The sequence below is a fragment of the Pezoporus occidentalis genome, unplaced genomic scaffold, assembly GCF_034315485.1.
Source record: "Pezoporus occidentalis ecotype Australia unplaced genomic scaffold, CSIRO_AGI_Poc_V1 ctg3, whole genome shotgun sequence".
Classification (NCBI taxonomy): Eukaryota; Metazoa; Chordata; class Aves; order Psittaciformes; family Psittacidae; genus Pezoporus; species Pezoporus occidentalis.
Window position 1 is genome coordinate 172,501 of NW_026914940.1, and position 26,845 is coordinate 199,345.

At 50.1% G+C, this 26,845-nt stretch overlaps 1 protein-coding gene across 2 annotated transcripts in view; it reads left to right on the forward strand.

Moving 5' to 3' along the window:
* ZC3H3 (zinc finger CCCH-type containing 3) overlaps positions 1-26,845 on the forward strand; it is a 155,872-nt gene that overhangs the window by 75,952 nt on the left and 53,075 nt on the right. For both annotated transcript variants that reach the window (XM_062626938.1, XM_062626939.1), the window contains exon 5: positions 25,854-26,047. In XM_062626938.1, coding sequence (XP_062482922.1) covers positions 25,854-26,047 — 194 coding nt within the window. The remainder of the gene's footprint in view (positions 1-25,853; positions 26,048-26,845) is intronic.

A 26,845-nucleotide genomic window follows, 5' to 3' on the forward strand; every position in this document is an offset into this window, starting at 1 on the left:
CATCATTGGGGCATAGTTGTGCTTTTGTGATACTTAAACCAAGCCAAACACAGATGTTCCCTTTAAATTAAAGGTAAGAGGTGGTTTCCACCACAAGGCTCTTTCCCAGCCTCACTGAGAGCCATCCTCCTGGTGAACTCCCACCTTTCTGCCATGTGAGATGCTGAACTTGCTGCACTGCCTTGGCCTGAGGTCATAGAATCATGGAATGTTTTGGGTTGGAAAGGACCTTAAAGCTCATCCAGCTCCAACCCCTGCCACGGGCAGGGACCCCTTCCACTAGAGCAAGCAGGGTGCTCCAAGCCCCTGTGTCCAACCTGGCCTTGAACACTGCCAGGGATGGGGCAGCCCCAGCTTCTCTGGGCACCCTGTGCCAGCGCCTCAGCACCCTCACAGGGAAGAGCTTCTGGCTTATATCTAACCTAAATCTCCCCTGTTTCAGTTTGATGTTCGTTTGACCAAAGGTTCCTATAGAAAAGGATAAAGCAAAACGATAAATGAGCTAAAAGAGAAACTTTGCACTCCATTCAGGCTGTTTGAAGTGCTTATTTGGAGAGGTGCAGGGGAGTAACAGGGTGCTTGGGCCATTTCACACCAAACCCACCATCTCCCAGTTCCATCATGGTGCTGCATAAGCATTACCACATCCAAAGGCTGGAGAAGCCAAGTGGAATTAGACTGGAGATGAGGACCAATTCCTTCCCCAGAGGGTGCTCAGGCATTGGAACAGGCTCCCCAGGGCAGGGCTGCAGTCACCGTCCCTGCAAGTGTTCACACACCATGGAGATGAGGCCTCAGTGCCATGGGTCAGTGGGGGCCTTGGCAGTGCTGGGGAATGGTTGGTCTGGATGAGCTTAAAGCTCTTTTCCACCCTGGTTGATGCTATGAAAGGTCCCTGAGGAACTAAACCCATCATGTAGGACATGGCCTGCGTTGTGTAACAGTGCAGATGTGCCTGCAAGTGGTGGAGTTGCTTCTCAACAAGCTACTGCTCATCAGCAACGTCTTGCTGACTGGCTGCTCCCACCCCGTGGCACATTAAGCTGATCTGTTTTACTTTAGTGTTCATAATAGGCAGGGAGCACAGGCGCAGTCGGTTAGCAGAGGATTTGCTGATGAGTGGGAATTCATTAGCTGGGATTTTTCTTCCCCTCTTTTGTGAGCGCCTCTCCTCGCTTTCAGAGAGCAGCAGCTATCAGAGAAAAGCAGAACATCCTTAGCAAGGAGGTTTATACAGATTAAAAGTTGGGAGGATTCAGTGGATCAGCAGTTTTGAATCAGGGATGGATCAGCTGGTGCAGGAACTCAGGTGGGAGATGGGAATGTTTGTGCCTGAGCAACTGGAGAGGTCATGTATAGAATCATGGAATCATGGAGTGGTTTGGCTTGGAAAAGACCTTAAACTCATCCAGCTCCAACCCCTGCCACAGGCAGGGACACCTTCCACTAGAGCAGGGTGCTCCAAGCCCCTGTGTCCAACCTGGCCTTGAACACTGCCAGGGATGGGGCAGCCACAGCTTCTCTGGGCACCCTGTGCCAGCGCCTCAGCACCCTCACGGGGAAGAGCTTCTGCCTAAGAGCTCATCTGAGTCTCCCCTCTGGCAGCTTAAAGCCATTCCCCTTGGCCTGGCCCTTGTCCAAAGCCCCTCTCCAGCTTTCCTGCAGCCCCTTTAGGCACTGGAGCTGCTCTCTGGTCTCCCCTTCAGGAGCCTTCTCTTCTCCAGGCTGCCCCAGCCCAGCTCTCTCAGCCTGGCTCCAGAGCAGAGGTGAGATTAGTAATGGCAAAGCTTCTTTTCCACCCCTTTCTCTGAATTCTTTCTGCTACGAAGGGCTATAACATCTCCAGCCTTTGTCACATCCACCCTAGAAGTTTTCCTGTGCCAATTCCAGTGTGAAAGCCTCTGTTTAAAAAGAAACCAGCAGCCCATAAAGAAGAAGAGGAGAAGGGGGAAGTGCCGCCTGGTTAAACTGCGCTCCCTTCAGTTAAACCTTGCCACGAGCTGCTGTGCAGAGCTGAGTCCAACTGCTGCTGGCATCTGGGCTGCTCCCATCGAGCTGTGCCCGGGCAGGTCTCGGGGCTCGGGGAAGAGTGAACTGGTTTGCAGGGGCAGGGAGGTCACTTGGCAAGCGCTGGAGCATCGTTTTCAACTGATTAATTCTTTCCAGGCTAAGTAAACAGTTCATCTTCTCTAGGGCTGAAGGATGGATCCATCTGGTTCTTTCTGGCGTGAGAAAGAAGTCAGAGACTCCAAAAGGGATGGGAGAAAAGTCCTGGATTAGGGAACGCAGGGGGGTTTGTGTGTCATGGGTGCTGCTCCTGCTCCCGGCAAAGCCTCTGCTGGCAGCAGTCAGGCTGCAAAGACCAAGAGGGTTTCCTGCTCTGTCACTTCGTTAGTCATGAGTCAGTTAAAAGCATGGCTGTTTCCATGTCCTCATAGATGACAGTGAAGAGGGAAGATGGTTTAATAGGATAAAGTTGAGGTTGGAGGGAGGTGTAGGATCTTGAGAACTTCCCTGGGGAGCAGCAGCTGTTCTGCAGGGGCTGGAAAGGGCTTCATGCAATGGGGGGAAGGAATGGAGGAGGGAGATGCTGTGGTGCGCACGGCAGCAAGGCTTGAGCATCTCACCTGGGGTAGAGCAAGAGCGTTTTACCCTTGGGCTGAGATAGTGAGTATTTCCAGCTGAGCTTATGTTTCCAGTGCCTAAGGGGCTACAGGAAAGCTGGAGAGGGGCTTTGGACAAGGGATGTAGGGACAGGCCAAGGGGAATGGCTTTAACCTGCCCGAGGGGAGACTGAGATGAGCTCTTAGGCAGAAGCTCTTTGCTGTGAGGGTGCTGAGGCGCTGGCACAGGGTGCCCAGAGAAGCTGTGGCTGCCCCATCCCTGGCAGTGTTCAAGGCCAGGTTGGACACAGGGGCTTGGAGCACCCTGCTCTAGTGGTAGGTGTCCCTGCCCGTGGCAAGGGTTGCAGCTGAATGAGCTTTAAGGTCCCTTCCAACCCAAACCATTCTGTGATTGATTCTGTGTTACACTTGATGTGGAGACAAACACCTAAATGATGTTAGATTCATACTTTACTGTACACCCAACCCGTACAAAACCAGCTTCCTCAGGCCCTGGCTATTTATTTCCTTCTGCTGCCTTTGGAATAATCAGATTTAGCTCATTTAGTACTAACTGATAGCATTCCTTCCAGGTTTAGTCTCTGCCCAGCACCACACTGTGCTTTCCCCTTTTTACACCCAAATTCTCTATCTGAAGCAGGTTTCCAGTGATGAATCCATGGTATTTTCTCCAAACCTTGGGATTTTTTCCTTAGTGTGTGTGTTCTTTTCATACTGGATAATCTTTACTGAGCAGAAGAGGTGCTTTGGATGTCTCCAGCCACAGTGAGGACCATCTATATCAATTTCTTTTACCTTTTCTAGCTGCTGGAACATCCATTTGGGGAATAGTTTGTAGATTTATCCTCTCCCTGTGTTACCATCTCAGTCTAGATGAAGCCAGAAGTGCTGGTCTTAGGCTTTGCAGAGCCTCTTGCCCGCTTCCAGGCAGGAGCATCCTCTCCTTGGCTCTCCCCTGGGCTGGATCCTGGCACCCTCCATGTGCAGCAGAGCTGGGCTGTGGGATGCGGCCAGATTCGTGCCCACCCTTGGCACGGGTGCCCCTGTGGTTGGGCTCATGGCAAAGCCGACCATCTGCACCCGACAGCTTCCCTGCTCCCTGTCCTTCCGTCCATCCATCCCCCGGCACTGTGCAGGCACTGCAGCATCTGCTTTGCGTGGAAGGAGGATTTGCAGGAGGAGATAGGAAGGTCTGAGAGGTCACAGCTGTTAAAGCTGGTGAAGTGGGAAAAGAAGGGCAAGAGGGGCTCCCGAACTTGGCACGAGTGCTGCAGCCACCTGGCCGGGAGCATCGGTGGATTTCCGAGCTGGAATAGGTTCTGATTGCAAAGAGTTTCCTTTAATCCCCATCAAACAAATCTGGATTTCATAACTGCTTCTTGAATTGTTAGTAGAGAGCTCAGATCAGTGCTGCTACAGGTGCTCCTGCCATCCTTTCATGTGGAAAGGAGTGTGTAAATGGTTGTCCTGGGTTCAGCAGTAGCAGTCATTTTTCCCCTTCTTGGTAGGTGAGGGATGGATCTCCAGGGAAACCCCAAAGATGTTCCAGTTCTGGGGATTTTATATGAAGTTTTTATTGGGACATGGACCTGCTGGAGTGAGTGCAGAGGAGACATGGAGATGCTGTGAGGGCTGGAGCAGCTCTGCTCTGGAGCCAGGCTGAGAGAGCTGGGCTGGGGCAGCCTGGAGAAGAGAAGGCTCCTGAAGGGGAGACCTTAGAGCAGCTCCAGTGCCTGAAGGGGCTGCAGGAAACCTGGAGAGGGGCTTGGGACAAGGGATGTAGGGACAGGCCAAGGGGAATGGCTTTAAGCTGCCCGAGCGGAGACTGAGATGAGCTCTTAGGCAGAAGCTCTTCCCTGTGAGGGTGCTGAGGTGCTGGCACAGGGTGCCCAGAGAAGCTGTGGCTGCCCCATCCCTGGCAGTGTTCAAGGCCAGGTTGGACACGGGCTTGGAGCCAGCTGCTCTAGTGGAAGGTGTCCCTGCCTGTGACAGGGGCTGGAGCTGGGTGAGCTTTAAGTTCCCTTCCAACCCAAACCATTCTGGGATTCCATGGAGCAGGATTTATGCCTTGGAAAGTAGGAGCAGGGAGTGCAGGAGGCAGCACTAAATTCCTTGTTAAATTGAAGAATAAAAGGGGGCAAAAGGGAAACTTTATTTTGGCACGGGAAGGAACTTTCTCTGTGGGAGTTGTGTTCATGAGTGAGACAGCAGGAATGTTTTCCTGTTCCCTCCCACTAACAAATTCCCCGTCTCTTCTGCACCCAAAATAACCACGTTTCAACCCAAAACAGGACTCGGCGCTGCCATAGTGGGCATCAGGGCATGGGCTTGTGGTCTTGGCTGGGTGGCAGAGATGCGAAGATGCTGGGAAGCTCCAGAATGGAAGTTCAAAGGAATGAATGGTTGGTTTTTTCCCCCGATCCATGTAAAACCATGTGTGGGACAGGCCAAATGGCTGTGGTGAAGTGAGCTAAAAGTAGCTATATTCAGATCTCATATTAGGTATTAAATAGCCTTCTGCTGTTCCTGTTAATATTTAGAAGCCTGAAATTCCCTTTGAAGCATGGACAAAAGAGGAGGAATTCAGGCAAGGAGCTGAAGGTGCTTCAAAAACAGAGCAAAGTTTGGAGGGGTGAGGAAAAAGGTGCTGGATGAAGTTCACTAGGAAGGAAATGTGCATCCAGTGCTTCTGAACACCTCACATCTCCACTGGGACCTTGCTACAGGAGGGAATGTTTTTAAGTGAGATCCAGAGCACTTGCATTGCTCTGAACAGGAGGGTTTTGGTGATGGAGGTGGTGGTGGGAAGCCAAGGTTCTTGTCTTCTGCAGTTGGTGGGATCCATCATTATAATGTTCTTCAGGAGCTTAGAATCATCACATCGTGGAGGGGTTTGGGTTGGAAGGGACCTGTGAAGATCATCTGGTCCAACCTGACCTTGGTTCTCCACACCATACAATGGTGGGCAGATGGTTTTCTCTGCGGTGGAAGTGTAGAAACGTACCATTTCTATGTGGATCTGAGTGTCCTGCATCTAAGGTGCTACAAAAAGGTCTTGTCTTTTCATTGCACTCTTGGCCGTGATGCTGTTCTGAACTCCCAAAGCTTTAAGGATAAAAAACCTGATGAATAAGGGGGATGAAAAAAGACTCCTTGGGCAATGCATGAAACTGTGTTCAGAGCAGCCTGAGAAGGACTTGGGACTGTTGGGTGAGGAGGAGCTCCCCCTGACCGGGCTTCAGTATGCACTTGAGCCCAGAAACCCCCTGTGTACTGGGATGCACCCCCAGAGCGTGAGCAGCAGCTCAGGGAGGTGATCATAGAAAAGGGGATCACAGAGGGGATCCTGCCCCTCTGCTGCGTGAAGGGGAGACCTTAGAACAGCTCCAGTGCCTAAAGAGGCTACAGGAAACCTGGAGAGGGGCTTTGGACAAGGGCCAGGCCAAGGGGAACGGCTTTAAGCTGCCAGAGGGGAGACTGAGATGAGCTCTTAGGCAGAAGCTCTTCCCTGTGAGGGTGCTGAGGCACTGGCACAGGGTACCCAGAGAAGCTGTGGCTGCCCCATCCCTGGCAGTGTTCAAGGCCAGGTTGGACACAGGGGCTTGGAGCAAGCTGCTCTAGTGGAAGGGGTCCCTGCCCGTGGCAGGGGTTGGAGCTGGATGAGCTTTAAGGTCCTTTCCAACCCAAACCATTCCATGATTCTAAACTGCTTCCGCAAGCAGCTCCAATCCCGCTGCTGCCCGGGGACTTGGGCTTTGTGCTGCTGGGACTCTTTTTGCCTGCGTGTGTGAAACTCCCAGCTCCTGTTTGGCTCTTTCCCTGTGTCCGTTGGCGCTGCTGAAGCAGGCTTTTCCTCCAGCAGGTTTCTGAACGCTGGATTTGATGAGCAGAGCCCGTTACGAGTCCCCGAGCGCTGTAAAAGTTAATGTGATGGTCGCTCTGTGCCTCTGCTCATTTTGATAATTTTTTATGTTATGAAACAGGACAAGGAGCTTTAGTGACTTATTACTATTCATTTCGTTGCAATGCAGTAAATATTGATTCAGTTGGGGGTTTTCAATTTAAACCACTTGCTGATTATAGGAAATATGAGCAGGCTCGGCAGTGCTGCTTACCCATCCCTTTGGCTGCTCATTAACCAAGGAGTGCAATTTTCACATCTCTTTGCTTTCATCATTCTAATAAATGGGCCAAGTTCCCCTTTGCACAAGCAAGGTGCTGTAGCCTCGGCTTAGCAGGGGGTCTGACAGCCTCGACGGAGCTCTTCATTTGGAGCTGGTTTCGAAGGATTTGGGGTGGTTGATTTGATTTTAGGTTGAGGTTTTTAGGTCTATTTGAGGCGCTGGCACAGGGTGCCCAGAGAGGGGCTGCCCCTTCCCTGGCAGTGTTCAAGGCCAGGTTGGACACAGGGGCTTGGAGCACCCTGTTCTAGTGGAAGGTGTCCCTGCCCATGGCAGGGGTTGGAACTAGGTGAGCTTTAAGGTCCCTTCCAGCCCAAACCAGTCTGGGATTCTGGGATTCCCTCTGTTTGTCAGCCATGGAGGAGGCAGGGAATGACAGCCTGGATAAATGGAGATGGTTTGTCCCATCACCTGTCAAAGTGACGTGCCCTGGGGCTTCTTGGCTCCTTTGGTATTGCCTGAACTCAAAGGACCTGTTTAGACGTGTCATGAGGAATTGGATAAGAGATGTGGGGAGAGGGAGAAGGGGAGTGAAGCCTGAGCAGTGTAATTAGCAATGGTGGAAGGTCTCATTAGCTGCTGAGAGGCTGGTCACTTGTTTCTGCCTGTGAGCACTGGGTATTCTCATGACAAAGCTCTATGTGAAACCACCTCTGTCAACCCACAGAGTGTTGCTTCAACATTGTACGGAGGTGTTGAAGTGTATCCTTGTAGGAATGGGCTTAAATGGGCCTTTGGAATATTTACTGGATGCCACTGGGGGCTCTGTTTCGAGCTGGTGTTGGTTTGGCTGAGGGCTGGGATGTTGCTTATCTATATATCTATATCTATATCTATATACCTATATATCTATATCTATATCTATATCTATATCTATATCTGTATCTATATCTATATCTATATCTATGGAACTGTTGGAACAAGTCCAGAGAAGGGCCACGAGGATGATCAGGGGACTGGAGCACCTCCCGTATGAAGACAGGCTGAGGAAGTTGGGGCTGTTCAGCCTGGAGAAGAGAAGCTGCGTGGAGACCTCATAGCAGCCTTCCAGTATCTGAAGGGGGCCTATACGGATGCTGAAGAGGGACTCTTCATTAGGGACTGGAGTGATAGGACAAGGGGTAACGGGTCCAAACTTAAACAGGGGAAGTTCAGATTGGATATAAGAAGGAAATTCTTTCCTGTTAGGGTGGTGAGGCACTGGAATGGGTTGCCCAGGGAGGTTGTGAATGCTCCATCCCTGGCAGTGTTCAAGACCAGGTTGGACGAGGCCTTGGCTGATATGGTTTAGTGTGAGGTGTCCCTGCCCACGGCAGGGGGGTTGGAACTGGATGATCTTAAGGTCCTTTCCAACCCTAACGATTCCATGATTCTATGATTCTATAGATGAACCCATCTGATTTTGGGGGGGCTTTTGCTTCCCATTCTTGGACTTTTCCATCCCCACAGTGTCCTGTTGAGCCCTTTGGAGTGCCAGCTCCTTGCCACACTCCTGGCATCTCCTCACTAGAAGGATACGAGGCCGTGATGCCCATATGCCACTTGCCCTGGAAAACTAGGGCAAGCCTTTTCTCCAGCTTGCCAGTCCTGGCGCTGTGGAGAGCAGGACAAGGGGAGGTGCAGGATATCCCAATGGGATTTGACAGAAACGAAACCATTCAGACATAGAGGAGGATCCCCACATGCAACGGTTGGGTGTTGTCAAGCAGCCGGGCAGGAAGGATAAGAAGTGTTCATCAGTGGGGAGAAGAGGGGAAAGCTGAGCTTGACCTCAAGTTCTGAGCTCCTGTTAAATGCAACCAAGACTATGCAGTGGGCAGGAGGAGGAGGCTCAGAAATCATCTGCTTTAGCAAGAGCTGCATTAATTGGATCAATGTTCATATGTGATTTAAAATACATTGTCAATGGAGCAGAGCGTTTGGCCGAGAACCGGGTGCAACGAGTGAGTTACGACGTTGTATCTCTTGGGGCAGAGACGTCCTTCACTTTGTGCTTTGTGCAGCACTTAACCCGTGGTGGACTTCCCCCCAAAGAAGGGATGACGTGGCCAAGAGGAACCTGGATGAGACTTCAAATGGGAGAAGAAAGAAGTCAAACTCCACTGCTGTGCGCGCTGCCGTGTGGCCAACTCACATCATTAAACACTGCTTTAAATACCACTTTTAGGCCTGTTTTAAGGGTGGTAGTAAAATACCTTTACAATAATCAATACAGTTTTAGACTGCTTGCATATTTCAAACCTACCAGCCCAATCTCCCTCAGTATTTAAGAGCTAATCTCACCAATTGGATGCAGTAAGATGAAGACCGTTGCGGTGAAGGTGACCGCAGTGGCTTTGCCAGAAGTACCTTTGTGTGAGTGGGTTTTTGTCAGCTAAACTCAAAGAATTTATCCCTTTTTTCTGCAAACCCTGAGGATAATACACTCATCAGGTTGTTGGGTTACCTTTGCTGTAGGTGAATGGGGATTATTTTAATACCAAGATTGAAAAGGAGTTTCTGAAGTCCTGCTCAATGTATTCCTCGCTGATACTTGAGGGCTTCATTTGTGTGTAATGATGAGGATAATCATGCGGCATCGCAGCATGTGGCAGGGTTATGGAGCAAGGTACAGCTTCCACTGGAGACAGACAGAAGTTGGGTACCAACTTCTCCAGATCCCCTCTGTGTCTTTCAACCTCTTTAGGGTTTTTGATTGCTTTGTAAAAGCATAGAATAATTGAATCATGCGTTGGAAAGGACCTTAAAGCTCATCCAGCTCCAACCCCTGCCATGGGCAGGGCAACTTCCACTAGAGCAGCTTGCTCCAAGCTCCTGTGTCCAACCTGGCCTTGAACACTGCCAGGGATGGGGCAGCCACAGCTTCTCTGGGCACCCTGTGCCAGCACCTCAGCACCCTCCCAGGGAAGAGCTTCTGCCTAAGAGCTCATCTCAGTCTCCCCTCTGGCAGGTTAAAGCCATTCCCCTTGGCCTGTCCCTCCATCCCTTGTCCCAAGCCCCTCTCCAGGTTTCCTGCAGCCCCTTTAGGCACTGGAGCTGCTCTCAGGTCTCCCCTTCCTGCAGCAGAGGGGCAGGATCCCCTCCCTGAGCTGCTGCTCACGCTCTGGGGGTGCAGCCCAGCACACGGGGGGGGTGTGGGGTGTGTGTGTCTGTTCTGCAGACACACATTGCCCAGTATTTTGGCCTCTTAGAATGATGGTAAATCACCTCCCAGCCTGTGTTCCACTGCTGTGCTTCACCTCCTGTGCCAGGGGACCAATTTGAGCTTTCAAAAGCAAGGCACCAAGCAGGAGATTTGCCTTTAATACTGCAGAGCCAGGCAGTCCCTCCTGTTTGGGCCACCCAGGAACACGATCCTCTTTACTGCTTGCAAAGTCATTTCTCCTCGTTGATGGACTATTTATGATGGGAGCTGTGGATGGTGTTTCCCTCAGATTGAATGTCAGCAGCTGGCAAGAATTGCTCCAAGCCCTCCCTGTAGGTGGCTTTTTGTCTCTCAGGACACATTGCAGCCTCTTACCTGGTTACTCTTGTCCTTTGATTGCATTCCTGGCCACAGGTACAGCCCCAGCATAGGGATCTTTGGAATTTCTCTACTGCCCTATGTAGAAGTGTTGGCTTTTCCCTCCCCTTTTAGTTTGGAATGCTTGTGAATGCCTGCTCAATATTCAAGGATCATAAACAGGTCAACCACTTGTCATGAGCTGTTATCACAACAACTCTTCCCTATTATTAATCATAGCTCTTAGTTTCATATATTGCTTTTCATTATGGCTCTTGAGGCAGATAAGAGCTGCAGGGAAGGATTGCTAATGGTCCAGTCGCAGGCTGGGAAGCAGCAGAGCTGTCATTGCCTCTTCATGATGATCTTGAGGTCCTTTCCAACCCTAACTGTTCTATGATTCTGTATAACCAGGAGAATAGGTTTTCAGGTATTTCTGTGGTTCCTAATGGTCACCTACCAAAGGGGAACCTCTTGAACATGCTCCTCTGCATGGTGCTGTGTCCTCCTTACAGACAGTGATGTCTGTGATGATGCTCTACAAGCATTTTGGTCCCCTCCTTGCACCTGGGGAGAAGAAGGGACTTTTGACAAGCACATGTACGGATAGAACAAGGGGGAATGGGTTTAAACTGACAGAGGGGAGATTGAGATGAGACATAAGGAGAAGTTCTTCCCTGCTCCTCTTCACCCCATGCTCCTCTCTGCTGCCTGGTTTTCACTGCTGGGTGGTGGTTGTCTCAAGCTCAAGTCCAGAAAGCATCAGGAACCCAAGGCTGGCTGTTTAGATGGAGAAGAGAAGGCTCAGGGGGGACCTGATCGCTCCCTACAAGTGCCTGAGAGGAGGATGGAGCCAGGAGGGGCTGGGCTCTGCTCCCAAGGAACAAGGGATGGGACAAGAGGAACCAGCCTCAAGCTGCACCAGGGCAGGTTTAGATGGAGCTGAGGAACAATTCCTTGCCCAGAGGGTGCTCAGGCATTGGAACAGGCTGCCCAGGGCAGGGCTGCAGTCACCGTCCCTGCAAGTGTTCACACACCATGGAGACGAGGCCTCAGTGCCATGGGTTAGTGGTGGCCTTGGCAGTGCTGGGGAATGGTTGGACTGGATGAGCTTAAAGGGCTTTTCCACCCTGGTTGATTCCATGATTTCCTCTGATAAGCACCATCCTGCTGGGACCAGCAACTTGTTTTTTCCCTTCTCCAAGTCAGTGATGCTTTGCTTCCCCCCCTCTTTGTTTTGGGGTTTGTTTGAATCCTCTTTGTCCAGCTCAGCAAGCTTCAGCACTTTGGCCTTGCACATGACCACAGGGAAGGAGCCCCCTGTTTAATTTGTGGTTAGAGATCTGTTAAGATTGCATCCACTTCCCCACTCAGCACTTAATTGGCAAGTCGCTTGATTTAACAGCGTGGGAGCCGGCACCGGAAAAATGGCTGGAATAAATCACTGCCTGACGCCAGAAAATAGATATAATCTCAACATTAACTACATTAATAGTAGCAGGAGCCGAATTAAGAAAGCCATAAAGTACAGGCAGGGGAGTATAAATTATAGCCACTGCGCTGTCTTCTTCTCCAGCCTCCTCTTTCCTTGCTTTCCCTGGTGATCATGCCTGTGTTGGCTCTAACTGGAGACCCCTTGTGTCCACTGGGGACAGGGAGAGTAGCAATGCTCCCAGCCCCATCTTCCCCACTTTGTGTCATAGGTCATAGAATGGTTTGGGAAAGGACCTGAAGATCATCCAGTTCTAACCTCCTGCCATGGGCAGGGACACCTTCCACTGGAGCAGGTTGCTCCAAGCCACTGTGTCCAACCTGGCCTTGAACACTGCCAGGGATGGGGCAGCCACAGCTTCTCTGGGCACCCTGTGCCAGCGCCTCAGCACCCTCACAGGGAAGAACTTCTTCCTTATCTCCAATGTGAATTTGCCCTGTTTCAGTTTGAACCCATCACCCCTTGTCCTATCACTCCAGTCCCTGATGAAGAGTCCCTCTCCATCATCCTTGTAGCCCCCTTCAGACACTGGAAGCTGCTCTGAGGTCTCCACGCAGCTTCTCTTCTCCAGGCTGAACAGCCCCAATGTTCTCAGCCTGGCTCCATACAGGAGATGCTCCAGCCCCTGCTCATCCTCGTGGCCTCCTCTGGACTTGCTCCAAGAGCTCCATGTCCTTCTTATATTGAGGATGTTGGGGGCACCACCAAGTTGGCCTAATCAGTTTTAGTGTCTCAATATTGATTTCAAAAGGATCCAGATTGGGATCTAATTGCTCTGCTACTGTAATCACGCATTTCATTTCTTCCCTCCTTGGCCCTGGCTGTGACCATGTGGTCTTTTATGGTCCTCTGGTCATATATACTTCTAATGTGGTTCTTTTGGGCTGGACAAGAGGAGACAAAGAGACTTTACAATGATGTGGAGGGAATTGGTGAGGCACTGGCACAGGGTGCCCAGAGAAACTGTGGCTGCCCCATCCCTGGCAGTGTTCAAGGCCAGGTTGGACACAGGGGCTTGGAGCACCCTGCTCTAGTGGAAGGTGTCCCTGCCAATAGCGGGGAGTTGGGAGTGGGTGAGCTTTAGGGTCCCTTCCAGCCCAAACCATTCCATGATTCTCCTGTTTTGGGGGAAGCTGTGCTGTCATTTCCCATCTGTGAAACAAGGGAAAGCAGCTTGTGTGAGTGCCCTGAGGACTCGTGTGCTCCAGTGCTATCGCTCCAGGAGAAGGTACCCTTCACAACTTCTGCTCTTTAGGAAAGCCTGCTGAGACCCAGGGAGGTGTCCCTCCAGCTTTAGCTCTTCCAGCTGTTTCTTTGTCCATTTGTGCTGGTGTCAGCACTTTATAAAGCCCGAAGCACATCTCTTTGGTTGGTTCTTTTTCCTTTCAGTCAGGTGAGCCTTTGGTTCGAAACATGATGGCTTTAGGTTTTGCTCTAAACGTAGCAGAGATACATGGGTTGGAGGTGGTGGCCAAGGAACCTTACAAGGACCAAACCTTGAGTGAGTAAATGAGCTGGAGGTGCTGAACTGGTACCTGCTTGTGAGCTTGTGCTTTAGAGCATCATTAAATCCTTTATCATCCACCCTTGTGGGAGTGATGTCGAGCGGGCCATGGAAGCGACCATAAATGCAAGTTACATCCCACCTTAACAAATCCATGGAGGGTGGTGTTATTGCTGTGAGCTGGATACCAGTTTGGGGTTCATTTAGGAAGCTGTTCCCGTTTTCCTTTCATTCCAGAGCCAAGAGTTGCTCTGGGTCTGATGCCAGCAGAGGGAGACAGCTCTGTACGAGTCTTGCCTGGGAAAGGCTGGTGGCTAATTCAGTTTTAATGAGAGGGCAGCAGTGAATTTGTTTGGTCTTTGCATTCACATTGAACACACACACACACACACACGTCACTTCACAGCACTGACGTGCTGAAGGTGTGGACCAGTGGATTTTACACCTCAGAGCCATCCAAATCCTATATAAGAGGATGATGAGAGATGAATATGCCTCCTGCATCAGGACCTGATGGGCTTTGTAGGTTCACAGCGCCTGTTTTCCAGCAAGTGCCATAAATGTTTTGCACATAATTTTGCTTCTGTGCTGGACTCCCCCTTTTCCTAATTTCACTGCACAGTCCCTGCTGGGACACCAGTGACAAGTGGCATCACTCCGGGGTCTGCACTGGGAGCAGTACTGTTTAATATAGAATCATAGAAACACAGAATGGTTTGTGAATGGGACCTTAAAGCTCATCCAGTTCCACCCCCTGCATGGGCAGGGACACCTTCCACTAGAGCACCTTGCTCCAAGCCCCTGTGTCCAACCTGGCCTTGAACACTACCAGGGATGGGGCAGACACAGCTTCTCTTGGGCACCCTGTGCCAGCACCTCAGCACCCTCACAGTAACGACCGTCTTTGTTATCTCCAACCTGATCTTCCTCTATTTCAGTTTGAACCCATGACCCCTTGTCCTGTCACTGCAGTCCCTAATGAAGAGTCCCTCTCCAGCATCCCTGTAGCCCCCTTCAGACACTGGAAGCTGCTCTGAGGTCTCCACGCGGCCTTCAAAGGGAGCCAGGCTTAAGAAAACAAATTCAAGCCTTCAGACAGCAATGGGAACACATGCTGGAAGCTCTGGCTTCTTATCTTACCCATCGTGCTACCTCACTGCAGAGGTTAGAGCATCCTGACCCTGTAAAATGGCCTTGCAGTTTTAAGTATCTGAATCCTGAATAGATCAGTAATAAAGCAAAATTAGATGTCATGGGGAGCGTCTCATCACCCAACACCACCAAGTCCTTCTGCTCAGGGCTCTCATCGCCTTTCCGACTCCTTCATTCCCAGCCTTTTGGCTGGGTTGGAACCTGCTTCCCAAAGTCCCTGCAGCTCCCCTAGAAATGGATTTTTGAAAGCATCATCTTACAGTGAATTTCCCTTTCCATCTTGTTGTTTATTAGGCTCTTAAAGGCAAAGCTTGTAATGCATCCATTGATCCAAATACCAATTGAATAGATGTGAGCACGTAAAATAGTCCTGACCCTTTAATAATGGAGCAATACCATTTGTAATGTAGGCAATGCAATTAGTATTGCTAACCAATACATTGTCCCTTGATGGGGGCCTTTGAATCATTTTTATACATTACAGTATGTACCACGTCCAAGCAGACTTCCTTAAGTGTTTGCCTGGTGAGTCTCTGTATCCTGATGCTTTCAGAAGTGTCAGGTCTTTTTCACTTGGAAGTAGATCTGAAGTCTTCATATACATGTACTTGTCTTTATATATAGATCTACTTGGAGTACTGAGCACAGTTCTGGTATCCTCAACACAAGGGACGTGGAGCTGCTGGAGCGAGGCCAGAGGAGGCCATGGAGCTGCTGCGAGGGCTGGAGCTGCTCTGCTCTGGAGCCAGGCTGAGAGAGCTGGGCTGGGGCAGCCTGGACAAGAGAAGGCTCCTGAAGGGGAGACCTGAGAGCAGCTCCAGTGCCTGAAGGGGCTGCAGGGAACCCAGAGAGGGGCTTGGGACAAGGAATGTAGGGACAGGCCAAGGGGAATGGCTTTAACCTGCCAGAGGGGAGACTGAGCTGAGCTCTTAGGCAGAAGCTCTTCCCTGTGTGGGTGCTGAGGTGCTGGCACAGGGTGCCCAGAGAAGCTGTGGCTGCCCCATCCATCCCTGGTAGTGTTCAAAGCCAGGCTGGACACGTGCTTGGAGCACCCTGCTCTAGTGGAAGGTGTCCCTGCCTGTGGCAGGGATTGGAGCTGGATGAGCTTTAAGGTCCCTTCCAACCCAAACCATTCCATGATTCTATGATCCTGTGACTTGTCAGTATTTATAAAATGCACATGTAATCATTTATAATCTAATACGTATGTTTAGCTATGTAAGTGTATATATACTTATCCAGGCATATGCAGCACTTGTATAAATATATTTGCTCCCTGGATCACTTGACTGCGGGGATGCTACGAGTCCATAGAATCATAGAATCCCAGAATCCCAGACTGCTTTGGGTGGGAAAGGACCTTAAAGGTCCTCCAGCTCCAACCCCTGCCACGGGCAGGGACCCCTTCCACTAGAGCAGCTTGCTCCAAGCCCCTGTGTCCAACCTGGCCTTGAACACTGCCAGGGATGGGGCAGCCACAGCTTCTCTGGGCACCCTGTGCCAGCGCCTCAGCACCCTCACAGGGAAGAGCTTCTGCCTAAGATCGTGCTAAGGAATCAGAGCTGACAGTGTTGCTGTGGTTCTTTTGTCGGTCAGCTTGTAAAAGATGCTTATAGGCCACTGTATGGGGTGTATACATGGATATATAACAACTCCCTGCTTTATATTCAAAGAAATAAGCCTGCAGTAGAAACATGTTATTTATTCCTTAGGGTAATATAAAGGCAACAAACCCAATTCTCAGAGGGGATGGGGACGGAATCTGAAGCATTTATACACTGTTTTCTATGCCTTAGTAGGTAAATTACATGTAATTGTAAATATCTCACTGCTATGGATGTGTATCTATCCCTATAAAAGCCCCTATAGCCAGGAGCAGCAGGGAGCTGGTGTTTTCTCAGCGGATAATTCCCTTTAGCACAGCCCCACTGAACTGCTTTAACCTCTTCCATGCTGAGTCAGTGCCTGGCTCTGGTTTCCCATTGAGCCCTGCAGCCTGGCTGAGCTATTAGTTTGCTTTAATTAAAATAGATCAGCTCTTCTTGCTTTTCTTTGCATTATTACTGTTTCCTGCGTGAGGAAAAAAGAGCATTTAAAGAGAAGCTGTTGCTGGAAAAAGCAATGATGGCAGGTATTTTTGGAAAGCGGGCAGGAGGGAAAGCCTCCGATGGGATTTGGCTCTATGTGTGCCTGGAAAACAGCCAAAGTCGAGGCTGGTTTGGGTTTGAAGGTGATGCAGATGGCTCTGGCTGCTTTTTAATGTGGGTTGTGGGTTGAAAATGGATTTGATCCTCAGCAATTACCGTTGTTTAGGCTATATCCTGGTGTTCAGGGTTTCCCAAATGAGCTTGGCACAGCGTGGCTGTAACTCCATAGATGATGGATGGAAATGCACATCAGAGCAGTGATGGTGCTGGGTGTTTGCACCATGCTTCATCTGGGTTTGTGCATTAGAAAAGCAAGGGGGGAAGGTGCAGGATTGCAGCTCTTGGAGCACATCCAGACATCTGAAATAGCATTTACTAAGCTCTGGGATGAGCAGATGAAGAACTGTCACTTGTGTGCCAGGGGAGGGCAAGGTCTATGACCTGCTCTTGCTTTCCTTCTCGTTTCAGAGCCCATCACTGAGGGTGGTAGGAGGCTGCTTTGGAGGGATTAAGCATTAATGTCCTATCCCACGTGGATATGGGACTTGGTGCTGCCTTAACAGTGTCACACCGAGCGTGGGCACCGGCTGGAGCACTGTGCTAAAGCTGGTAACACCTCCTGTCTCCTGTGCTGAAAGAGATCCATTTCAGCTCATCAGAATTAAACCCTAATGAACTTTGTCCAATTGTCAGAGCTAATGGGGGTAAAAGGAATCTAATTAATGGGACAATGGGCCCAGGGCTTCCTGGAGTAAAGACTGAGCTGCTGCAGCATTAGAGCAGCGGGTGGAAAGCTCTGTATTAGGGGGTGTCAGCACTTCCATTCTCCCTCTTAGCCTAAGCGGTTTAACAGGATGCTCTCATGGGGTTTAGGCTGCAAGTTGACCTACCTTGAAAACAGCTTCATGTGGGCAAGCACGTCTTGTAGGACAGGTCTTTTGTCTTTCCTCCAGGTTGATGTTGCAGTGGGGAGGGTTTGATAGTGCAAACTTTGCTGGAGAACTTGGAAATGCTTCAGAAGATCCTTCCATTGCTCTCTGTGCGTGGGATCAGGGCTCTTGTTGGAGGCAAGTCAAGCAGGGTGCTTTCAGGCTGAACTGGGAGTGAGCAGAGCTGCTTTAGGCTGGGGTTAGTCAGAAGATGGATGGGAGATGGTATCTAACCAATTGGAAGCTCTGGAGGTGTGCAAGAGCCTAAGCACAAGCAACAGGGTCTGGTATGAGGTGTTCCTGCCCATAGCAGGGCATTGGGACTGGGTGATCTTAAGGTCCTTTCCAACCCAAACCATATTATGACTCTGAAGCAGCCAGGGAGGTGTTGGATGAAGGAGGAACTGAGTTATGGGTCCCTTCCAACACAAACCATTCTATGGCTCTACAACTGAGGCAGTCAAGGAGATGTAGGGTAAAGGAGGTACTGAAGCTCTGGGTCCCTTCCAACCCAAACCATTCTATGATTGTTGTAGGTGTTTTGGAAAGTGTGAAGAAGGGGATGTGCAGAGATAGGGGAAGCAATGGAATGGGAGGGAATAGCCAGCAGAGCAGGAAACCTCAGCCAAAACCTGCTTAGTCCCTACCTGAACAGAAGAGTCCACTAAGTTGTTGGAGCAGATGCAGTCTTGGCCAGAAGCACCATGTAGAAATCCCTGTTACATTAGGAAAGCAAGAACCACAAGAAGATGAGTGATTGAGACCACAGCAGCTGTTTGCTTTCAGGAATGATGATGGAACATTAATTACAGGCAGAAGGAGCATCCTGCTGAGAGGAACATTGTCCTGCTGGCAGCTCAGCAAAGATGAGTTTAAGTGATGGAGAACCTTCTTAGGGGTGAGGCTGATGTGATGGAAAGCATAAAGGAAAAGCCATGTTGGAGCCTGGTTGTGGGTCTGGAAGGTTTATGGCAAGAAGAAATGAGATGGGCGGTGTAGTATCTCTCACAGGGTGTGTGTAATACAGAGGGACAGCCAGTAGCTGCAGCACAGAGGGAGAATCCCCTCCTTGACCTGCTGCTCGTGCTCTGGGGATGCAGCCCAGCACATGAGAGGGTTCTGGGCTGCAAGCACGCACTGCCAGGTCATGGGGAGCTTCTTATGCACCAACAGGTCCATGTCTGACTTACTCTGGGCACCTCAGAGCTCTCTGGACACCTCACTGCTCTCCAGCTTGCCCTCTTTCATGCTCTGTAAGGGCCTGATCCATCCCTGCCCTCCCCTTCTGGCCACACCAGTCCTTCAGTGCAGGTCGTGAAGCAGAGGCTTTCCTCCATTCTCCATCCATGACACGTGGAGCTGGTTTTGCAGCCAGGCTCTTCATCTCTCTACAGGAATGAATGGGGTTGGAACCAATAGCAGTGATTTAGCAAACAGGAATGATTTTGGGCAGGGAGAAGAGCTCTCTAGCACTGCTGTAAGCTCCTTGAGGTGAGAACTGTATCTCCCCTGTGTTTTGTAAGATCTTGGCATGATACAAGTGCTTTCCCTGGCACATGGGTTCACCCTTGTCAAGTGAGTCCATAAGCCCAACGCTGCAGGGCTGCCAAGTGCAGGATGAATCCTTCACTGTGACTTTGCTTGGAAGCAAGCAGGAAATGCAGGGGAATGCCAGCGTGGAGCTGAAATGGCTTCAAAGTGAAGCCATCCAGTGGGAGGAGATAATGGTACACTAGAGGGAAAGGATGGAACCAGAGGGACCTTGAGAGGTTGGAGGAGTGCGCGCATGTGAACCTCATGAAGCTTGATGAGGCCAAGTGCAGAAGATCCATGATTTCACATGCTTTCCTTTCTGATCACTTTTTCAACTCTTAATATCGCAGTCAATGAACTGAATTATTTGAATAATCCACATCAGGTTCTTTAAATGAATCAGGTCTTAAAGTGTCTATTTGAGATTTTACCCTTTTTTTTTTTTAAGAAGGAAACAATCATGTTGATATCAAGTCCAGAAATCAGGCATTTTAATGGAATTATTTGTTTTATTTCTGTGGATTTGGGGTCCTAAAGCAGTTCATGAGTAAGGATAGAGACGTTACAGCTTCCAAGCGAAACTGGTGCAGCAGCTCAGAGGGTTGCTTGGTTTGAGGAGCACTTTTAAGCCTAAATCCTGTGTTTAGTTCTGTTTCATGCTAACAACAAGGATATTGTGATATTTATTCCATTATTTTTGCTATCATTCCCAAATCAGGCCTTTGATCACCACCCGAAAGGCTTTGGGTGGTTCCCTCCTGCCTTGCGTCTCCCTGTTGCTATCCGCAACCATTGCCCCGTTTCTGATCTGCTCTTCCCTTGGGAATCAAATGCCAGCATGCAAATGTGATTTCTTACTATGTAAGGATTACATCCAGGAAAAAATAAGCTAAGCCTAAAGAAGATATTCAGTAGGAAAAGAAAACCATCCTTTAAGAGCCCCTTGTATTGCCGCCAGCGCCAAGAAATCCTCTCCGTTTCAGTTGGCTGAAACGCCGTTGGGATGCTCTTGCTCTGCTCTGGGTTTGGGTTTAATTTATATACATCAGATACTCCATATATTTCAAATATAGAATCATAGAGTAGTTTGGGTTGGAAGGGACCTTCAGAAGTCTTATATAGGTGAGTTTATGCAGGTGTTTGTATGGGGGGGTTTGGGATCAGATGGTCTTGTGTGATGAGCAGCCTTGTCTAGTGGAAGGTATCCCTGCCTGTGGCAGGGAGTTGCAACTGGATGAGCTTTAAGGCTCATTCCAATCCAAAGTGTTCCATGGTTCTATGATGGGTGCACACTTGTGTGCATAGCACAGGGGTGTTAAATCTGAGCATCTCCTACAGTTCTTGCTGCACACTGCAGTGAGTCATCCTTGTTGCTAACACTCATTGTCTACTTTGGCTTGGAAGTCTGCCTCTTTTTTTGCTCTTTATAGATCAATTTAAGAGGGTCTGTGTTTTGGTGGCAGCACTTGCTGGGTCCTGGCTGAAGTTTTGGTGGTTTTCTTCCATTCTGAGCAGCTTTGCTGTATTTGGAGCCAAGGAAGGCATATTGATCTGGGCATTAACTGACCATTGACTCCACGTTGTCTTGCTAAGCCCTTTTCTCCCTCTTGGTCCAGTTTTTGCTTTGGGTTTACCGGTCTGTTGGAAGAAACATTTCCATTTCCCAAGAGATGTGAAGTTGGTCTTGCAGAGAAAACGGGGGGAAATAAACAGTGTGGCAGCAGGACCAGGGCAGGGATTGTCCCCCTACACTGGGCATTGGTGAGGCTGCACCTCGAATCCTGGGTTCAGCTCTGGGCCCCTCACTACAAGAGAGACATTGAGGTGCTGGAGCGGGGCCAGAGAAGGGCACTGGAGCTGGTGCAGGGCCTGGAGCACAAGTGTGATGGGGAATGGCTGAGGGACCTGGGGGGTTCAGTGTGGAGAAGAGAAGGCTCGGGGGGGGGACCTGATCGCTCCCTACAACTGCCTGAGAGGAGGATGGAGCCAGGAGGGTCTGGGCTCTGCTCCCAAGGAACAAGGGATGGGACAAGAGGAACCGGCCTCAAGCTGCACCAGGGCAGGTTTAGATGGAGCTGAGGAACAATTCCTTGCCCAGAGGGTGCTCAGGCATTGGAACAGGCTGCCCAGGGCAGGGCTGCAGTCACCGTCCCTGCAAGTGTTCACACACCGTGGAGACGAGGCCTCAGTGCCATGGGTCAGTGGTGGCCTTGGCAGTGCTGGGCAGTGGTTGGACTGGATGAGCTTAAAGGTCTTTTCCACCCTAAATGACTCTGTGACTCTAAGAAGGACACAGCAGCTGGATGTTTAATCATGGGAAAGAGAATAAGGAAAATCAGACTTGGTCAACTTGAGCATGTACAAAACAGCAGCATGAAATGGGCAGTCTCATTGAGAGCAACCCAAAGTTGAAGGATGAAAGAGAAAGTGCCCAGATCTCAACCTACAGCCTTTAATCACTCCAGGCCCTCCCTCTGTACTGTTTTTAGCACCAGCTCCTCTGATGCTCCCATTGCTCTCGGCCCCGCATTGGCTCCGGAGCTCCAACAACCACAACGCTGGGTTTAAACATTTTTATAGCATTCCTCTACCTCCCTTTTCATTAAAAGTTTGTCTTCCTGTGTCCACCCTGGGGGGGAGGGTGGGGAAAAGACAACCCTCAACCTTGTGTAGTCAAGGTTATGGCGATAAATTCTGTAGCATTGTCACTTCTATTCGGAGTAAATTGGCTGGCCGCTTTCGGGCTGAAGGGAAGATAATTTGCTGTAGTATTTCAAATGGATTAGAAATGGATTTGAAGGGAAAGTTCATGCCTCCCATTACAAAGGCTAGAAAGAAGACTATCTTAAGGCACTGTTCACACTCTGGCCTTCATTATCCACGCTTAATACCTTTCCTATTTTCCAACATTAATGAAATTTCCTGCCGGAGCGGGGCTTCTGGATGGACGGGAGGACTCTTTAGATCCGCGGGCTTGTGCGGCAGAAAGGGAATTACAAGCCCCTCGTGTCGAGGGGCCGGTGTATTCTTCAGGGCCTTGGCCTGGCTATTATCTCATTAATTTTAGCCTCTTTTTCTCAATACAGTTCATTTCCAAAGGCCGTCCTTTCCATTAGGGTAAGCATTCAAGAGAGAGCAGTGACACCGCGGCCGATGAAAAGCCACTGTGGCTTCAGAGCGGTTCCTTGCCCTCCATTAGAGTCATCCTTCTCTTCATCCCTATGCTGGTGGCTTTTCCCTATGGACATTGGGTTGGATGGCACTAACGGGGAGGGGACACAGAGCTGAGGTTGTGTTGGGGCTATGGAATGGTTGGAGCAATAAGTTGGCTTAACGGGAAGATAGAGGCTTCCTACAGGTGAAGGTTGGTCAATTAGGTTTTCCCCCATCTCTTCAGTATGGGTTCATGTTCCACTGTGATTTATGATATAAAACATATTTTACCTTCAATTTTAAATATCTTACAGAGTCAGAATCATAGAACAGTCTGGGTTGAAGGGACCTTCAGAGGTCATCTAGTCCAACCAGCCTGCAGTGAGCAGGGACATCTTCCACTAGATCAGGTTGCCCAGAACCTGATGTGGGTTCATGTTCCACTGTGAGTTTCTGATGTAAAACATATTTTACCTTCAATTTGGAATATCTTTATAGAACAATTGAATAGTTTGGTGGGAAGGGACCTTCAGAGGTCATCTAGTCCAACCCACCCTGCAGTGAGCAGGGACATCTTCCACTAGATCAGGTTGTTGATCCACATCCTTGAAGGAATCCAGGGATGGGGCATCTGCCACCCCTTTGGGCAACCTGTGCCAGGTTAAAGGGAATAAATCCGGCTACAAATAATGAAGCCCCCTGAGAAGGTATTGAAGTTGGGCTGTTGGGGCCCTTCAGAGCCCTCAGAGGATATAATCCCCATTAAGGCTAACTTTTTGGATAGGAGGGTTTCCAGTTGAGGAGCTGGGCTGGTGCAAAGCCTCAGTGGAGGATGAGAGGTCCTCAGGATATCCCTGTTTGGATGCTTCCACCACCCAGAAGGTAGAAATGGAGATGGTGAGGCTGAGCCCTTGGTTGAGTCTTCAGTCCGGTGGCACATGGGGCTTTGAGAACCTGGGTAGATGTACTGCAGAAGCATTCTACCTCAGAAATGCAACAGCCACGTATTGGAGGAGGTTCAGCTCCACTCTCTTTGTGGAATGAGATGCTTTTTGATGCTTTCCACCAAAATCCTTGAAAAATCCCAACAGGAACATCCCTAACAACCAATACAGGACCCCTGATCCCTTACACTTAGGGCTTGACCCCTACTAAGGACTGCCGGAGAGCAGAGCTGCCACTGCACACATCTCTGCTCCGCTCCTCTTACACTACCTTTTCACTTTATAAAAGGCTAAAGTGTTTTCTACTCTGTAGCTGTTGCTGTTTGCTCAGCAACTGCTCCCTGCTTGCTCCCTGCTCACATCCCAGGGGTCAGATGCCACCAGGTAATAACTCTTGATAAATGGTGACTCTTGAACAAGGAGTGCCGGAGTGTGCAGCCGCTTCAGTGCCTTGAGGGAGTGCAGCAAAGCAGGGAAATAAATAGCCTGAGGAGTGGAGGGATTCATCCAGCTGGGTCTTAAGCTGGTGCTTAAACCAGTGCTGGTTGGGCTCAGCAGCATGAGCAGCCCCCAGGGCTGTGCACACCTTGGGATTGGTTGGATTTTCATGGAAGCACAGAATCACGGAATGGTTTGGGATGGAAGGGACTTTAAAGCTCATCCAGCTCCACCCCCTGCTACAGGCAGGGACACCTTCCACTGGAGCAGGGTGTTCCAAGCCCCTGTATCCAACCTGGCCGTGAACACTGCCAGGGATGGGGCAGCCACAGCTTCTCTGGGCACCATGTGCCAGCGCCTCAGCACCCTCCCAGGGAAGAGCTTCTGCCTAAGAGCTCAGCTCAGTCTCCCCTCTGGCAGATTAAAGCCATTCCCCTTGGCCTGTCCCTACAGGCCCTTGTCCCAAGCCCCTCTCCAGGTTTCCTGTAGCCCCTTTAGGCACTGGAGCTGCTCTAAGGTCTCCCCTTCTCTTGTCCAGGCTGCCCCAGCCCAGCTCTCTCAGCCTGGCTCCAGAGCAGAGCTGCTCCAGCCCTCGCAGCATCTCCGTGGCCTCCTCTGGTCTCACTCCAACAGCTCCACGTCCCTCTGGTGCTGCCCCAGGCCTGGATCAGGGCTGCAGGGGGGTTCTCTCCAGAGTGCAGTAGATGGGGAGAATCCCCTCCCTCAACCTGCTGACCATTAGATACTTGATGCGATTTTTTTTCAGGGCATTATGGCCCTAAGACTTTCCTCCAGGTCCTGTCACCAATGATGGTGGCAATCTTGGACTGCAGAAACTTGCTGTGACCTGCTGGCTGCTCCATGGAGGGCCCTAACGTCCCTCCTTTCATCACTCACTTCCCACCGTGATGCCACCGCCGTAGCTCTTTACAAGTGACCTGGTTGTGTAAGATTAAGACTTGATGCTTCTCTCTGGAGCAGTTCCTCAGGACCAAACCCTGGGGATACTGGAACCTGGGCAGCATCTTTATACAACGCCATCCCCTCCTCACAAACCAGGCAGCAGTTCAAGCTCGGTAGCCAGTGGCAACAGCCCGATGAAATGAAGAGCCTGTCAGGCTCAGCATTAAGAAATGTAACTATTCCATTTTCCAGTTCTCCTTGTTTCCCTTTGCAGCACATGTTCATTTACAGGGAATGCTCTCCAGGGTTTGCATTCTGCTGATAGGATAGTGGGATCTTCATTTACAGATAGGCTGCAGTAATGCGGGGTTTATGTACGTTCTGCTAATAGCATTATGAGCCTTAGTTTGGACTAATGCAAAATTAGAGCTCTCATTTGCATAAACAAATTACTGTTTGGATTAGCCCTAAATGAGGGAGACGACTGATAGTGGAGATGTGATTTTGGCTGTTTGGATAACGGCGTGTGGACTGAATGAGCTGCCTGCATCCGCGCTGCTTGGGAAGGAGGTGGGATGGTGCAGGAGGTACCAGGTCATGAACCAGAGGGGGTTTTGGTGACAGATCATGGAATCAACCAGGTTGGAAAAGCCCTTTAAGCTCATCCAGTCCAACCATTCCCCAGCACTGCCAAGGCCACCACTAACCCATGGCACTGAGGCCTCGTCTCCACGCTGTGTGAACGCTTGCAGGGACGGTGACTGCAGCCCTGCCCTGGGCAGCCTGTTCCAATGCCTGAGCACCCTTTGGGGAAGGGATTGTTCCTCAGCTCCATCTAAACCTGCCCTGGGGCAGCTTGAGGTCATTTTCTTCTTGTCTTATCCCGACTCATTGCTGTCCCGCTGTCCCTCTGCCTTGTGCAGGGTCTGTGGGTCTAGTGGAAAGATGGGGAGATGGCTTTAACCTGCCAGAGGGGAGACTGAGATGAGCTCTTAGGCAGAAATTCTTCCCTGTGAGGGTGCTGAGGTGCTGGCAGAGGGTGCCCAAAGAAGCTGTGGCTGCCCCATCCCTGGCAGTGTTCAAGGCCAGGTTGGACACAGGGGCTTGGAGCACCCTGCTCTAGTGGAAGGTGTCCCTGCCCGTGGCAGGGGTTGGAACTGAGTGAGATTTAAGCTGCCTTTCAACGCAAACCATTCTATGAAATCATTAGGAATTAGAACTTCTGTCTACAGCAAGAGCATCCCTGGTTTCTCCTTGCATCACCTCCATCCTCCGGCAGCTGATGGTTTGTTCCCAAATCCACAATATCTTCCCTCATTTGAGCTTACCCTGGCTTTATCTTTTCTTGCAGATCCCCACTATCAGTCCAAGCTCGCCCGTCATCTCATGGAGGCAAGTCCCAGCACGTGCAGCAGAGATGGAGGAGCAAAGGCTACCGCTGCATCGGCGGTGTGATGTACCGCGTGTCGGCCAATAAGCTCTCCAAGACTTCCAGCACCCCCATCCGAGGCAGAGACCTGAGCACCAAGAGCCCTGGTAGAGCAGGTGAGCAGCAAAGGTTTGTCCCTGTCTGTGTCCAGAATCCACTGATGTTCAGTGTTGAGGATGGATTTTAGCTGCTTATTCCCACCCCATGTGTTTTGGCTCATCCTGTGGCCCCACAAGAGCTCAGATGCAGAGGTGATGGGCATCCCCTTTGTGCCAAAGCACATCCCTGAACTCTTCTTGCTCTACGGTAGCTCTGAAGGGAAAATAACATAGAAGAAGTGAAAGATTAAAGAAAATTGAGGTTTTTCTTAACTGAGGCTTAGTTAAGAGATGCACCATTAAACTTGTTTCTTGTTTTAACCTGAGCAAAGCCTCCTAATGCCACCGCAAGGTTAAACCTATTTGAGATGCTCGACAAATTATGTTCAATATTGACCTAAGAAAAGCTGGGAGGATCATTCTGCAGATGTCTGTGAACAGGCATTCCAACACGGTTGCTGCCTTTACATTTAGCTTCAATTCAGTTCCTCTTTCAGCTCCTCTTGTACTTGATGCGTCAAGTGTGGCTCTGTGGCAAGAGCAGGCTTTTAACTGTGCTTATGGTATTCCATGGAGTTTTTACTTGGGGTCGCATATTTTTGCTCCTGAACTGCTTTGTTGACTAGATTTGGGGACAATTAAGCTGGGAAAGGTAAAGCTGATGGGTTTATGTCATTGTTTTTCTTTGCTGGAAGGATGAAGGGTGCAGAGATGAGTCTGATCATGGATGATGCTCTAAATGAGGCAATTTAATGCTGAAGTTGTTCAGTGTATGGTGGGAAGGTGGATGAAGAGACACAATAAATAGTGTTATTG